Below are 17,000 nucleotides of genomic sequence, written 5' to 3'. Positions count from 1 at the left end.
AGACCGCACCTCCTCCACAAAGTGAGGCTGTGCGCTTCTTTGTGAACATGCAGAACCCAGCACGTCCCCACTACTTCAAAACCTCTTTGGCCAATCACTACACACATTATCATTTCAAGTTGAATAATCTGTCTTTTCCACTAGACTGTAAACTGTGATGACAGAGACCACCTGTCTTGTTCATCACCTCATTCCTCCCACAAAAAACACAGTGTCAGCAAACAACAAACACTCAATCTTAACATAAGCAACTTCTTATATAGTTTTAAAAGTTATAATTTGATTCCTAATCCTGAAAGTTCAATTATCACATGTTCTGTAAAAAAATAATTTACTTGTGATTTCACAGAGTATTCAGATCCAGGAAGTTGAGGTTTGAGAACTAAAATTATCTAGACCACAGCATTTGTGGTCTTGATCATTAAGTGTTATTAATTTCTTCAACAGTTAGCATTCCCTGGGTGACTTCCAAGCTAGGTTCCAGGTCCCATCTATTTCATGAAGCTTAAATAACTCCCAAATTGTAAAGAAAACCTCTGGTTTCCTTCACAAAACCCTGCTTCCACCATTTGCATCTCAATGGCAGTTCATTTCACCCAGCAATGATCAAAAGATGTGAGGAACATCAGAAAGAGATTGAAAAAGTATACAGATTTGAAATTTAATGAATTATAGTCTGTGATGAAGGTGAAAAGGAAACAAAGAAATCAGAACAGCAATGTTAACAGTTGGAAAAACAAATATTTATTATACTTCATAGTATATGATGTCAAGTGCCGTCGAGTCAATTCTGACCCATAGTGACCCTATACAGGGTTTCCGAGGTGCAGCTGGTGAGCTTGAACCACTGACCTTGCAGTTCAAACAACTTAGCAGTCTGACACATTAACCCACAGCGCCACACCAGGACTCCACACACAATACTTTTAAAATATTCTCATTTAATCCTGACACACACACATGCACAAAAATATGATGCATTTCCCAGGCATTATGGAATGAATCTAAAATAGAAAAGAACGTATTGTATTTTGAGATTGGTAAAGAGGTTTACAAAGTTGAGAAAAACAAAGAATCAGGCCCTAAATATGGCGCCAGTCCTAGCCTTCTCCACAGACGATGAACGCTCTCCAGAGTATCACCACAAGACACTCACTGAGAATTCTTCAGAACAGTCTTAGTGGTGAGTAGCAGTCAAATTTAGGATTTGGATGCTTTAAGCTTATTAGGAAATAAACAGATGCCATTGAGTTCATTTCAGGGCACCTCCATCTGTAAGAATAAGACGGTGCTCTATAAGGCTCTCAGAGGCTGATTCTTCAGAAATAGCTCATCAGGTCTTCTTTTGTGATGTGCCCCTGGATGGACTCGAACCACACCCCTATTGGTAAGCTGCTGAGTGCATTACTGCTTTTATCACTCAGAGAACACAGTCTTATTAGGGTTATCTATATTGTTGTTGTTAAGTGCTGTTGAGTCGATTCTGATCCATGGCAACCTTGTATAGGGTTTCCAAAGAGGAGCTGGTGAGCTTGAACCACTGAAGTTCAAATGGCTTTGCAGTCTGGTGCCTTAACCCACAGCACTATACCAGGACTCCATAAACACTTGGAATTTGACATTATTGAATCATGTATGGCTTAGGAAGAAGGGGGTTAGAAGAAAGAGGAAATATAATGACGTAGAATCTTCATCATCAGACCTTAACATCTGAAAAACTACATGCAAGATGGGTAAAGCGTATCTTCTCTCCTCCCATTACTTCAGTGTACTGAAATCATTAAGCACTTACTAAGCACACACAACATAGCCTCCAATATGCTGCCTACTGTTGTGGATATTAATATCAAAGTTATTACAAAGACTTCAACCATACCCAACACTGTCTGGATATGTCAATTCAACAGGATCATGGAGAATAAGGGGGAAAAAGCCATAAACTTGATACTTGGGTCCAAGGATAATAACAATAAACAGATAAATGAATTGTGTACATTCATTTAGCTCTGTGCTAATTAAGCATACAATATGCACTTTCTTGAACAATACTGCAGAGATAGCATATTCTAGAACACTTAATTGTGTTCATGAGCAACGTGTACATAGATTTACCAAGAAACACCCATTAAAAACAGAACAAGGGGGTACTAAACGGTTTAAAATTCAGAAAAGTGTGATCCAGGGTTATATTCTTTTACCATAATTATTTAAATCTGTATGCAGAGCAAATAAACCGAGAAGAGAAGCAGGATGACATGACAAAGAAGTGGAATCAGGATTATCAAGATTGGAGTTAGATTTATTAACAAGTTGTGATATGCAGATGATACAACTTTGCTTGCTGAAAGAGAAGAAGACTTATATACTAATTTACTAATGATGATCAAAAACCACAGTCTCCAGAATGGGTTGCACCTCAATGTAAAGAAAACAAAAATCCTCAACACTGGACCAATAAATAACATCGTGATAAATAGAGGAAAGACTGAAGTTGTCAAATACTTCATTTTGCTTGAATCCACTATCAACACTCATGGAAGCAGTAATCAGGAAATCAAAAGACATATAGTATTGGGTAAATCTGCTGCACAAGACCTTTTTAAAGTAGTCAAGAGCAAAGATATCAATTTGAGGACTAAAATATACCTGACCCAAACCATGGTATTTTCAACTGCTTCATATACATTTTCAACAACTTTATATGCATCTAAAAGTTGGACAATGTGTAAGGAAGGCCATAGAATTGATACATTTGCATTATGGTGTTGGAGAAGAATATTAAAAGTACCATGGACTGCTACAAGAACAAACAAATCTGTGTTTGAAGAAGTACTACCAGAAGGCTGCTTAGAAACCAGGATGCTCAGACCTCGTCTCTCATAGTCCAGACATATTATCATGAGGGACAAATCCCTGGAGAAGGACATCATGCTTGATAAAGTGGAGGGTCAGCGAAAATGAGGAAGACCCCCAACAAGATGGACTGCCACAGAGGCAGCAGCAATGGGCTCAAGCTTAACAGCAGTTGTGAGGATGTCACAGGAGTGTGTCTCCCTGTTGTGGATCAGGTTGCTCTACGTTGGAGTCAACTCAATGGCACCCAACAACAACATGCATTTTCTTGTATAATACTCAAAATAACACAGTGGGGCATATAGTATTGTGATTCTTCTTCTTGTTAGGTACCATCAAGACAGTTTCAACTCATAGTGACCCTCTATAGGGTTTCCAAGGAGCAGTTGGTGGGTTGGAACTGCCGACCTAGTAGCTCAAACTGACCTTTTCGTTCAGCGCATTATCCTGCAGCACCACATCACAGTATTAATACTTCCATTTCAAAATTGAGAAACTGTGAGTTCAGAGAAGCAGGTAACACCCAACACAGTAGTAAATGAAGCAGTCAGGGTCTGAAACGCTACAGTCAGCTTCCAGAGACCTGAAGATACTTAAACTTTAGATGTTCAAAACCAATGATGAGCAAAGGTTCTGTCTCCCTAGTTTCTTGAGCAGAATCCAGATGAATACAGAATAATGTACCCCGAGGAAATAAGGTGTCAGAAAGCCCAAGCTCCATTCTTGTTGCTGTTGTTGTTAAGTGTCGCCGAGTTGGTTCTGACTCATAGCAACCCTATTTTGGGTTTCCAAGGTGTGCCTGGTAGATTTCAACCGCTGATCTTGCAGTTTAAACCAATGTAAGTCGAGTGCTTATCCTAAAGCACCACACCAGAACAACGTAATTGACCAATAAATTAAATACAGATAGCTTATGAGAGCCAAATCATTAGTCTGATTTTGGAATAACTGATAATTGAAGATTGCTATCTAGAGCCAAAGATCAAAGCATTTAAACGGCAGCCACATAATCATCTGGTTAGCATACTAAAGAACAGAAAAAAAATTGAGAGCCAGTTACAGGCAGAACAGATGCTGAGCAAAACAAAAATCATTGTGACTTGTTTTCAACACCTAACAACTAAAACATGAATCACAACGAAACTAGGGAAAGAATCCTAGATTATCTAAGAACATAGGATGAAAGCTACATCAAACATGTCTTATTACATGGCACTTACATTATTGTTGCTGTTAAGTGCCATCGAGTCAGTTCCGACTTATAGTGACTCTGCATAGGGTTTCTGAGTTGCTGCTGATGGTTTTGAACCTTTTGGTTAGCAGTCCAGTGCTTATCCTACAGTGCTACACCAAGACTCGAGCAGTTAAACAGGGGTTGTTTAAACCAGCTGCCATTGAGTTTATTCTGACTCATAGACGGTGAGTCCACGTGTGTCACTGTAGAACCATGCTTTATTAGATTTTCAATGGCTGATTTTTCAGAAGCAGATTGGTAAACCTTACTGAACTCAAAACTCCAACCTTTTGATTAACAACGGACTGTATCAAGTCTTTACACCACCCAGGGGCACCGGGGGCTTATTCGGTGGTGGTGGTGGAGGTGGTTATGCGCTGTTACATCAGTTCTAAACTCAGAGAAATCATATATAGGGTTTCCAAGTCTGAAAATCTTTGTGGGAGTAAAAAGTCTCATCTTTCTCCTGTGAAGTGGCTGGTAGATTCAAAACCAAGTGAGAGTTATTACAATGTACACCCAAACAAAAGAGCCACTGAGGAAAATTAAATTCAGATCTTAATATTCTTTACTTGCCATCAAAGTAGGAAATGGTCTAACTATTTAAATATATATGCCTGAGTCTCTGCATTTTTTCAGCATTTTAAATTAGAAGTGGCATTCCCTAAAGTGATGATACAGTATTCATTAAGGAGTGATTAGTAGTAAGTTGGCAAAGGCCAGGGAAAAAATAACAAGAAATCCTAATAACAGAACCTGTTGATATTGAGGGAAAACTCAAAGGATGCCAAGAAGGTTTCAAGGAATAAAATAAGTGAAAAAGAAAGCAAATGTGACTTAGACAAAGAGGGTTTGCATTTTACTGACAATTAAGTGCTTACTACTAGGAGAGCTAAGAACTCTTCAAAATGAATAAATGGGTTAAACAGAAAGGGGATTACGGTGTAAGTAGAGCATTCTAACTTTGCCCTAGATCATGGGAATTCTATAAAACCACAAAGGAGAGAATTCGCTGAGCAAAATAGTTTAATTTAATGAGATTGATTTTAGAGCAGAAATAAAGGGAAATTTCTGGAGTTAAGTAATGACATTTAGAATTAGGAGACATGGTATGTAAAAGCAATGTCCAAGGATAAAGTTAAGTAAAATAAATTTTCAGAAAGACCTAAAAAACTGAGATAGAGACCTGAGGGGCTTTATCTTTATAAAAGGAACAAAGAAAAACATCAGTGTTACATAGGAAATAATTAGAATAGAATGTGACCTAAATTAAAGGGAAATATTACACATGTCTATGAGTACAATCATGGGAACACACACTCTCCTTTTTACCTCAGAAAGCCCCCAAAAGACTGAGATCAAAATGTTACTTCTGTTCCTTTTATAGTCTAATTAAAACTTGAAATGTTGCCTACTGCCTATTGTCAGCTTATGCATATTACGGGTTAAATAGAAAAATTAATATTAATTGATGGTGTCACTTCACTGCAACATTTATTTTACTAAGTCTTAGGAACAGTGATTATTAAAGCAAGACATAGTTCTAAATTATATACTGAACCATATGTGCTAATCAGGGGAAAAGCCAAAGGCTTAACCAGCGTTCTCATAAAAAAAAAAAAAAAAAAAAGATGTTTTTATAAAACTCAAAAATTTAAGCCCCATTCCAGAAACGAAATTAAAGGCCAAAACATTTTCTCAGAACATAAAAGCCTTTTAAAGTCTAAAAGGGATAAAAATTTGTGTATATATATATAAAAAAAAAAAAAACCTTTCTAATTCTAATTCTTTCCTGAATTCATTTACATCTTAAAAAACAAACGTAAATGACTAGAATCATCATTTCAAATCTAAATTTCATAAGAAAAAGAAGCATATGCTCATTCCCTGGCCAGAGGGTGTGTGGCCTATTTATTTGCAATGTAGGATTCCATATGGATTTCTGCTCTTTCATTTATAACTTCCAGAAAGCATTCTTAACAATAAGCTAGCAACTTAAGGGCAACCAATTTGAAATCCAAGCTTGAGGAGCACCAGGCACGCTGTGTAGCAGGGCCTGCAGGTCCACCACCTGAAGGACCAGGGTAGGCGGTCAGCACACTCTGAGCAGACCAATAATCAGAGTGATCTACCATTGGGTGGTCCACTGAGGTCAGGGTTAAAGTTCACAGAACTATTCAGAAAATGCTCAGATAGATCTCATTTATGAGGCCTAGGAATACACCCTTTAATTAGAATACAATTTCCAATGTGGCCACTCCCTGAACTTTCCAGAGTTCAGTTATTCTCAGAAAAGGAAAGTAAAAACAGCCTCCTGACACTGACAGCTAACAGTCCCCTATAAATTACACCTTAAATGTCCCACAAAGAAGGCAGGAGACATCTGGGGAAATGAAGACATTCGCTGCCAGTTCTCACTAACCACTCTCAAGAATAGAAAGAGAGTAAGTAAGGAGTGTTATTCAACAGAGTCAGACTCTGCCCCTTCTTGCTTATAAAGTTAAGCTGTCCCGTGGAGGCTTGGAAAAAGAGTGGGTTGTGTATTTGAAAATGTTCCCACACCTGGGCAGGCCTCATTTTCCTTAAGATCTTTAGGTCTAGCCAACCTCACACTACAGTGGGAACAAAAAATCAGTTCCGTAACAGCCAGCTCTCTGCCTCTCCCAGGGTGCTCAGGGATCCACACAGGAGCCAGCTTGGTCTGATTCACCACAGATGTTCCTTTCTTCCACCCCCTTCCTACATGTTCCCTCCACCCCCACCCCAGGCAGCTCTGAGCCAGAACCTTCTTTCCAGGACCTGTTGTTATTACAAAACATTTACTGAACCCCAAGAATATGCTAGATGCTGAAGCAAGAGAAAACCTTGGATTTCCCTAACTGTAGTGTTGAGCGAAACAGACATTCAATAATGCCGTGATGGTCAATGACTTTGTGGGGAAAGCCTCAAGGAATGTCAGGCAGCCCTGAGACTTTACTATCAAGGAGCTGGATCCCCAGAAGCTATCACAGTAACCAACTTTCATATGTAATCTTCAACTGAGTTAGATTTCAACATGATACAAAATGTTCCTTGAAAATCCAGACACCACATTTTTCTGTAGACCCCACAAAGTATCTGTTTTCTGAAAAAGTGACCAAGAAACTAATCAAAATGTAGTTTTTGAAATTTGCAATGAGATCCAGAATCAGCAGTCACTCACAAATATCTGGAAATGCTTGCCAGTTAATGTTGCATGGAAGAGTGCCATTTATTCTCTTTGGTCCTCTTTCATACACCACCTTTCAAGTGTCAGACTTCCCAGCAACCCCGTCAGGGGTGCCATCGTAAATCTTTCTGGGTTTTGTTTTATTTTTTTTATCTTTCTACCTCTTTCTCTCTCTCTACATTCCTTTAGTGCACAAAAGTAGGAAACTAGATAGCTGTTCCCAAATACTCTATTGTTTTAGGGCACAGATTGTGTTATTCCCTCAATAAAGAAACTGCTTCGTGTAATTTATAGCATGCTTTGACATTGTCCGTTTAACCAGTAAAGACAATCAAGAGTAAAACTGAGTTAAAATCCATTGCCAAGATTCTACGACTAAAAGGAGTTTCACCAAATCAAACATAGGTTTTAACACCTTACCATGATTGTCCAAACACTAATACCACAGTTTTCATTTTAGGTTTTGTTCTTGTTCACATTTTCCTAGTGTGAAATCAGGGAAATAAATCAATTAAGTGAAATGCATATACACAGAGGCTAACAATTCTGTGACTATCAGAAAAAATGAAGAAAAAACAATCACCTCAAAAAATGAAATAAAATTCTCTCTAAAACCTTTCCTAACTTTCACTAGCTCTCTGGTTATTAAGAAATCACAAATAAACTACGACAACATCTCACAAGACCCTTATACAAGGAGCCCTGGTAGCATAGTGGTTGCACATTGGGCTGTTAACTGTAAGGTCAGCAGTTCAAATCTACCAGCTGGAGAAAGATGAAGCTTTCTGCTCCTGTAAAGGTTTACAGCCCTGGAAACCCTATAAATGGTTACTATGAGTAGAAACCGACTCGATGGCACACCACCACCATCTCACAAGACCGAAGTTTCACAACAGTGAGTGAGTATTTAGCTAGAAAACAAATAATTTATGTTTTGGGTATAAATGTTTATCTGAAATAAAACGCATTTCTTTGGAAAAATCTATATAAAGCTTTTTGTTTTTTTAACCAGTGTTTCTCACCAATTGATGAGTCTCATTTCCTTCCTTCATATTTCCTTCCACAAAACAAAGTATAGAAAAATAAAATAGTTCTTTTTATTTATAAGTGTATTTAAGTTGAAAATAAAAAATTCAACTTAAATACACTTATTTTTACAGATTTTGTTTGAAAACCAGTATTTTCTGCTGTCAACAGTGTTGGCATTGCTTATTTTCTGTTAAGTTGATTTTTCTTTTTCTTTTTTTGTTTCCTAATTTATTATTTAGTTTTTAGCTAGTGACAGGGGCTAGACATCTAAGGAAGAAAATTAGATTCCAATTTTCAAAATAATTGGATTATGTTACCCACGTACACTCAGACCAAAAAAATAAAAAATAAAAAGATTTAAATTATGAAGTAATTTAACTTGTTTTTAAAAAAGCACTTGTTTTCTGCAAAGTAATTTTGCTCCTCTGCCTGCTCTGACGGTTGAGAATGAAACACAGTAGCCGGCCATCATGTATGGGAGAGAAACTTAAATAAATCTGACTGATGTTATAATCAAGGTCTGTTTTAACTATTTTGGCACAACATGGTAATCCCCTTTCACAGAATCACAGGATTTTAACTGCAAGGAATAGAGACTTTGTGCTCAAATTCCAACTTCCTACTATTAACGTTTTAATTTCAAAGAATAGCTAACAGATAAAAGTCAGATGTCCCATATTCCAGTCCAGTAATACAAAGTGAAATCTGCAGACTCATGCTGGTCTGCTAATTGTTTGTGTCTGTGAGAAGGAACTTAATCTAGAATATAAATCAGAGATATCACTGTTGAGTTTAGCTAAGTTTCTTTTTTTTTTTCCCTAAGCATGACTTTCCCCATGATGGGCTCAATGATGTGATTTGCTTTCTAGCATTCGCTCCTTATCTAAACAAGAACTTGTACCAATGATCAGTGATGGAAAGATCATATTGATTAAAGGCAGGCCTGCATAGCAGATTACTGTAATAGCTGTCAGTTAAGTCATACAACAGTAGAAAACTGAATTGGCAAAAAAGTTGTTACAACAATGACTTTAATGTCAAACAATGAGCAGCTCGCCTTTTTGAGAGTGGTGGATCCAGTATTGATTATGCCAGTAATTATGCAGTCTTTTGCTAATAACTTCCCTTCTCTCAGACTCGATTCCTTCATCTGTAAAATGGTTATCAATATACATAATAAGGTCTGTAAGTTCTTTTCCACCTTCTATGATTATCGATAAAATCATGTTAAGATGTAGCCTAATCCTTCCAAAACTTAAAAAATTTACCAACAAATTCAAGATAAAAATGAGCCAATTCTGAAATTTTAGGTAAGCTTAAGTAGGCAACCCTTATCCCTAATACTTCTGTTGTTCAAAATTTCTCTAGCACCTCTTCCTACAGGTTTCAGACAGTAGATAAACACAGTTATGTTTCATATCTTTTTAAAGGATCTGTGTCCTGGAGTAGTTGCCTATCACAACTAGCTAAAATAAACGATTTCCCAATCAGGGCATCTCACTACTCCTCTGTCAGCAATGCTGGAAGCTAGGTCACTGGTATTCCAAACACCAGCAAGGTCACCCATGGTGGACAGGTTTCAATGCAGCCTCCACACTTAAGACAGACTAAGAAGAAGGACCTGGCTCTCTACTTCTGAAAGAGTGACCAGTAAAAACAACATCAGAGTACTGTCTGATATAGTCCTGGAGAATGGCCCCTCAGATTGGAGTACAACTGCCTCCTCATACTAGGATAAACCACAATGATGTCAATGAAATAAAGTTTCTGGTAGCTACATTTGCTGATGTGGCATGTCTCAAAATGAGAAGAAGCAGCTGCTAACGTCCACGAATAACTGGAACATGAAATGTACAAAATTAAGAACCAAAGAAAACTGGAAGCTGTCAAAAAATGAAATAAAACTCTGAAGAATAGTATTCTAAGCATTGTTGTTATATGCCATCGAGTTGGTTCCAACTCATAGCGACCTAAATAGGGTTTCTGAGGAGCAGCTGGTGAGATTGACCCACCGACCTTGAGGTTCTAACTGACCTTTAGGTCCAGTACTTACTGTAGAGCACCACACCAGGACTCTATTCCATAGATACAGTTTCATATATTTTTAAAAGGATATCTGTCATGCAGAAAGCGGGATCCTACCCCAGAGAAGCAGTGACTCCAGAGATGGAGGCAGAGACTATGATGTGGAGAAGGAGCGGCTGGGGACTTTAGACCCAGAGAGGGAGAGGGGCTGTGTGTTGACAACTGGGGGGCAGGCTTGTAATGTATACCCTTTGGTTGGTTAATGATGCATGGAGGGGACTGTAACCATGGCAATGAAACTATATACAATAGGATGAATGTAAAACTAATGTTCTCCCATGTAAACTATCAGATAATTCACAATAAAACATGTAAAAAAACCAAAGGATATTTGTCATGGAGTACTTAACTATCACTAGATAAAATAAACTAACTTTTCAAAGACCTGGAGTCAGGAAAAAAAAAAAAGAAAGAACACACTTAAGCTTGAACATTACTCAAGGTGAAGAAAAAACAACGGAAGGAAAAAAACTCAAGTCCTTATGTGCTCCAAAGGAACCTGTAAAAAGGTCAACAGAACAAAGGGATACTGCCTGGTTTAAGATCACGAAAGCGATACGTAAGGGTTATATTCTTTCACCACACTTATTCAAGCTGTATGCTGCGAAAACAATCTGAGAAGTTCAAATATATGAAGAATATAGCATTGGGAATGGAGAAGACTTAGTAGCAACCTGAAATATAAAGGTGAGACAGCTTTGTCTGCTTAAAGCTAAGGACTCTAAGCATCTGTTGATGAAGACCAAAGATTACAGCCTTCAGCATGAATTACACCTCAACATTAAAAACAAAAAAAATCCTCACAACTACCAAGTAGTATCACAATAAACAGAGAAAAGCCTGAAGTTTTCATGGATTTTATTATACTTGGGTCTGCAATCAATGCTTATGGAAGCAGCAGACAAGAAATCAAATGACAGGTTGCATGGGCAAATCTGCAAGAAAAGGTCTCTTTAAAGTATTAAAAAGCAAAGATGTCAGTTTGAGGACTAAGGTAAGCCTGACCTAAGCAATCATATTTTCAGTCACCTCATACGTATGCAAAAACTGAACAACAAATAAGAATGACCAAAGAAAAATTGGTTGTTGTTAGGTGTCATTGAGTCAGTACCGACTCACAGCGACCCTATGCACAACAGAACGAAACACTGCCCGATCCTGGGCTAATATCACTACTGCTGCCATGCTTGAGTCCATCAATGCTGCCACTTGGCCAATCCATCTTGTCGGGGGTCTTCCTCTTTTTCTCTGACCCTTCACCTTACCAAACATCATATCCTTCTAGAGCGACTGGTCCCTTCTGACAATATGTCCGAAGTATGAGAGACAAAGTTTGGTCATCTTGGCCTCCAAGGATCACTCTGGCTGCACTTCTAACACAGATCTCTTGGTTCTTTTGGCAGCCCACGGAACTTTCAATATTCTCCTCCAACACCATAACTCAAAAGCATCAATTATTTTACAATCCTCCTTATTCACTGTCCAGCTTCCGCATGCATATGAGGTTATTGAAAATACCATGGCTTGGGTCAAGCGCACCTTAGTCCTTAACCTGACATCTTTGCTCTTCAACACTTTAAAAAGGTCCTGTGCAGCAGATTTGCCTAATGCAATACATCACTTGATTTCTTGACTGCTGCTTATGTGAATGTTGACAGTTGATCCGTTGATGCAAGAAGAATGAAGTCCTTGACAACTTCAATCTTTTCTCCATTGATAAGAATGTTGTTTATTGGTCCAGTGGTGAGGATTTTTGTTTTCTTTACATTTCTTCAGTAATCCATACCAAAGTCTGTGCTCTTTTATCTTCATCAGTAAATGTTTTAAATCCTCTTTACTTTCAGCAAGGAAGGTTATATCATCTGCATATCGCAGGTTGTTAATGAGTCTTCCTCCAATCCTCATACCACGTTTTTCTTCATGGAACCCAGTTTGTCGGATTATTTGCTCAGCATACAAGTTGAATAAGTATGATGAAAGAATACAACCTTTTCTCACACCTTTCTTAATTTTAAAACATTCAGTGTTCCCATGTTCTGTTCAAACAACTGCCTCTTGGTCCAGGTTCAGATTCCTCATGAGCACAATTAAGTGTTCTGGAATACTCATACTTTGCAAAATTGTCCATAGCTTGTCATAATCCACAGTTGAAAGCCTTTGTGTAGTCAATAAAGCACAGGTAAACATCTTTCTGGTATTCTCTGTTTCAGCCAAGATCCATCGGACATCAGCAATGATATCCCTCATTCCACGGCCTCTTTTGAATCCATCTTGACCCTCTGGAAGTTCTCTATCAATGTATGCCTGCAGCCGTTTCTGTACTACCTTTAGTAAAACTTTACTCGCATAGGATATTAAAGAGATTGACCGATGATTTCCGCATTCTGTTGGGTCACCTCTCTTTGGAATGGGCACAAATACCGATTTCTTCCAATTAGTCGGCCAGATAGTTGTCTTCCAAATTTCTTGGCAGAGATGAGTAAATGCCTCCTGTGCCGTGTCACTTTCTTGGTGTTGGTGAACTACACAAATCATGGACTGCCAAATGAATTTGTTCTTTTCAAAAAAATGTGTCTTGAAGAAAGTTCAGCCAGAATGCTACTTAGTGGTGGTAGTTATGTGCCGTGGAGTCAGTTCCGACTCATAGCGACCCTGCACAGGGTTTCCGAGGCTGTACATCTTTATGGGAGCAGAAAGACTTATCTTTCTCCTGCGGAATAGCTGGCAGTTTCGAACTGCGAACCCTGAGGTTAGCAGCCCGATTCGTAACCACTATGCTACCAGAGCTCCGATAAGAAAAACATGACTTTGTCTCACGTATTTGGGACATGTTATCAGGACGCACCAGTCCCTGAAGAAAAACACCACGGTTGATGAAGTAGAGAGTTAGTATTAAAGGGGAAGACCCTCAGTTAAATAAACAGACACAGTCACAGCAACAATTATTAGCATGGAGCAGGGTTTTGTTCTGTGTACATAGGGTCACTATGAGAGGGAATCACTATGACAGCACCTAACAAGAATAAATTACATCCAAACAGCATGGTTCTCATACTTACTTTAAATATGTTTAATATATAGACAAAAAATATATATATTTGGTCAAGTATAAGTCTCACCTTGCTCAAAACAAGCATCTTGCCTAAAAATATCCACAGTCAACACGTCAAAATTACTGTAATATGTCAAAACGACAAGAAAACCACATTCAAGGTTTAGCTGTTAATTATGTCAAAAGAGTCATTAAAATGAGTGGAAATGCCTGGCAGCAAGCATGCTCTTCGTCTCCTGTCTACAAGTTGTAAACTAGCTAAAAGAATTTAAAAGGGGTTAAAAACAATCCACTTGGGATCTTAGAAGAAAGAAAAAAAAAAGAGTACAACTTACTGAAAAAAGTTGAATGTAGATGAAATCAACACTGAAAAGAACTTATGCAAAATATAACATATGAAATAATGTAAAAATAAATTCTCTAAAATTATGTTCAGTTAGATCTTACATTGTCAGTCAGGCAAGAAGGATAAAGGGGAAGAAAATCATTTCTTGAAAATAAAAAAGACTTAAGAGATTTGCAGGTCAGCTAGTCCTTACTAAAGAAAAGATAATGCTGACACACAATATTATTTATATTCTAGTTTAACTCTATTATTTTAAAACGATAAAAAAAAAAGGTCTGATAAATTGTTGATTTATGGTACAGCAGAATTATATGTGACAACTGACAACAAATTTTTATTAACAAATCCCCAAAGCATTCCAATTTTCTTTAAAAATACTTACTTCTGATGAGTTGATTATCTGAATGATTTCCCCAAATGGACTGGTCCTGCATCTCTCCATGTGTGAAGCAACTATTGGTAGCTTGACTTATCTCTTTCTCAGCATTTTCTTTATCACATTTTTCTGAATTAAAAATAAAAAAGGACATATTAATGACATTAAATTTTGCATTTTTTTCTATATGTTTTTTAGTTTAGAGCTTTTCCTAAATGTTTCTAAGTGAGACATCAATTAAAAATAGGAAGGAAAAAAAAAAAAAATGGGAGAGACACTGCTACTGGCTGTTGCATACTTTATTGACTGAATAACAGACATTTATTGAGCACCTATTATGTGCCAAGCACTAAAGAAGCAGAGATATTGACTGTTCACATCATCTATTAAAATTCTTTTATGTGTCATGATAGAAAGGTGTGCAGAGTTTCATCAAGGACAAAAGTGACAGACTCAACAGCTGTCAAAGGTAATGGAGGAAAAGCACAAAAGGAGCAACTGGTGGAGATGAAAGGCAGACTGCAGCAGACTGAGGACACACTGAGTAATGAGGCAGTATGGAAATCTCTATAGAAGTTTGGGGAAAAGTCAAGGACTGTATTACTCATGGCTCACAGTCAGAGAGTTATGACTTCTCAGGAGAAAACCTAATACATATGGAAATACTTTTATAGGGAGTATACTGGTGGTGGCTGTGTGTCGTGGAGTTGGTTCAGACTCATAGCTACCCTGTACAGGGTTTCCGAGGCTGTAAATATTTACAAGAGCAGAAAGTCTCATCTTTCTCCTGAGAAACTGCTGGTAGTTTCAAACTGCTGACCTTGAGATTAGCATCCAACCATAACCCCTAAACTACCAGAGCTCCTCACAGAGTATATACTAAGTCAAGCAAAATGCAAGCTTTCTGCCTTAAGCTGGGTTCTGTACATTAGCTCAAATCTGAGAATTGATTGAGGGGCCCTAAGTCGATTCTGCTGACTGGAGTCAGGCTGCCACTCACTGGATCTGTCTCTGTTTGCTCTGGATCTTCCAACTGACTCATCATTATCTGACGTTTGGTTTACCACTTGGTCTAGCGAAAGCATCAACTAATGAATGAGCTTCCTTATGAAAAGATTTTCAAAAAAGTACTGATACTAGCATTTCAGTTCATACATGTGCTGGTTTATTCCAAACAAAACGTGATTAAATACATCTCAGAGAATACTGAATGGCTGCAGACAAAAGCTCTCTCAATAATATACTTGTCTTAGTCTCCTTAGGGTACCCTCAGGAAAAAAATGGTGCACTTAAAACAGAGGCTTCCAAGGCCAGTTAAACTCAAGGTCGAGAGGTCAACTCAGAAGGTCATGGTGACAGTTTTTTTCAACTCCAATGGGGTAATCTTGATAAGATTTTCTAGAAGGACACTGGACAATCACAGGCCTTTATTCTGAAGATGTACTGAGGAATTGTTTCCATCACAACAATGCACCTGTTCATTTTTCAAGGGTCTCAAGGGCTATCTTATGAAAATTGTGTTGGGAACCTTTCCTCATTCACCCTAAAGTCCTGATTTTTACCCCTTCATATTTCTTTTGTTCAGATTTTATCCCTTCAGATGTTATTCAGAAAACTGAGCCTTACAATTTTGTTCTTCTAATAACCACTACTGATACCAAATGTCTTAGGCTGGGTTCTGTAAACTGAGGGCTAAGTCAATCACAAAACGATAAATATTGTATGAGATCACTATTGTAAAACCTCAAGAAAAGGTTTTCATACTAAAACAAACTTTCTTTGATGGGTACCATGTTTGGGAGAGAAGGGAGAGTAGTTCACTGGCTAGAGGGCACACACATATTAACTTGGGGTGGGGGGAAGTGCAATACACAGATAATGCTAAGTATTCTTCAAGGAAGGGTTAGAGAAATGGAAACAGTTCCTTCAAAAGTATGTAATCCTAGATGATGGCTATGTCAAGAAACAATAGCTTCTCTTGTTGATATTTTTGTATAAGGGAGGTGCTCTGATTTTGTATCAATTCTTTTTGACTAAAGCTCATACTTCTCAATCTGACAAAATTACGGAAAAGCATCAGCTATGGAATCACACTGATTTCCACAAATATTTGATCAAGTGATGGTGATAGTTTGTGTATTTCTACTGCGACCTCAAGTCACACATTAGTAGTGCCATCTTTACTACATAAAGCAGAGTTACCAGTGCCTTTAAAACTAGCCAGACTTCAGAAAACTTACTCTTACAATTCTGTTCCTTTATAACCACTCCTGGTACTAAGCTGGTCTTAAGCTGGGTTCTGTAAACTGCCTCAAGTCTGGGAATGAACTGAGAGGTCATGACTCTCTGTTTGGCCATTCGAGTTAAGACTGACCTAGAATTTTTCTGCTTGCTCTGGATCTTGTATCCAACTTGTCATCATCTGACCTTTGGTTCCTGGGAAATGAGAAAGCAGCCTGCCCTCTGACTTGCTGATTTTGAGTTCATCAGTCCAGAGAAGCTGCTAACCTAATACCTGACCCACAGATTTGGGTCTTGCCAGCCGCCACAACTGCATGAGCCTTTTCCTTAAATACCAGCATCTCCCTTGCTACATTTCACTGGTTTTGCTCGTATACACTACTCAACCTAAAACACTATAACACAAGCAAAAACATTTTATGAAAGGTCCAGAGTTTTAAACAGGTTTAAATGAATTAAAAACAAACAACAAAGTAATTAGGATTCAGAGATCAAGAAAAGCATGATAGAAAATGTGCATGTTCGAGTGTCTTTGAAAAATTAGTAGAATTTTAAAAATTAGAGATTGAAGGAAGA

At 37.9% G+C, this 17,000-nt stretch overlaps 1 protein-coding gene across 1 annotated transcript in view; it reads right to left on the bottom strand.

Annotated features, from left to right (window-relative positions):
- LOC102817221 (myoD family inhibitor domain-containing protein-like) overlaps nt 1-16,765 on the bottom strand; it is a 92,890-nt gene extending 76,125 nt beyond the window's left edge. Inside the window, exons 1-2 of the mRNA XM_006859357.1 lie at nt 16,699-16,765; nt 14,190-14,312 (exon numbers count right to left, since the gene is read on the bottom strand). Of these exons, the coding sequence (XP_006859419.1) occupies nt 14,190-14,312; nt 16,699-16,765 (190 nt within the window). The remainder of the gene's footprint in view (nt 1-14,189; nt 14,313-16,698) is intronic.
- Between the last annotated feature and the right edge of the window lie 235 nt (nt 16,766-17,000).

This window comes from Chrysochloris asiatica, unplaced genomic scaffold (assembly GCF_000296735.1).
Source record: "Chrysochloris asiatica unplaced genomic scaffold, ChrAsi1.0 scaffold00032, whole genome shotgun sequence".
Taxonomy (NCBI): Eukaryota; Metazoa; Chordata; class Mammalia; order Afrosoricida; family Chrysochloridae; genus Chrysochloris; species Chrysochloris asiatica.
Note: the sequence above shows the minus strand (reverse complement) of the source record. Positions and strands in the feature narration are given on the sequence as shown.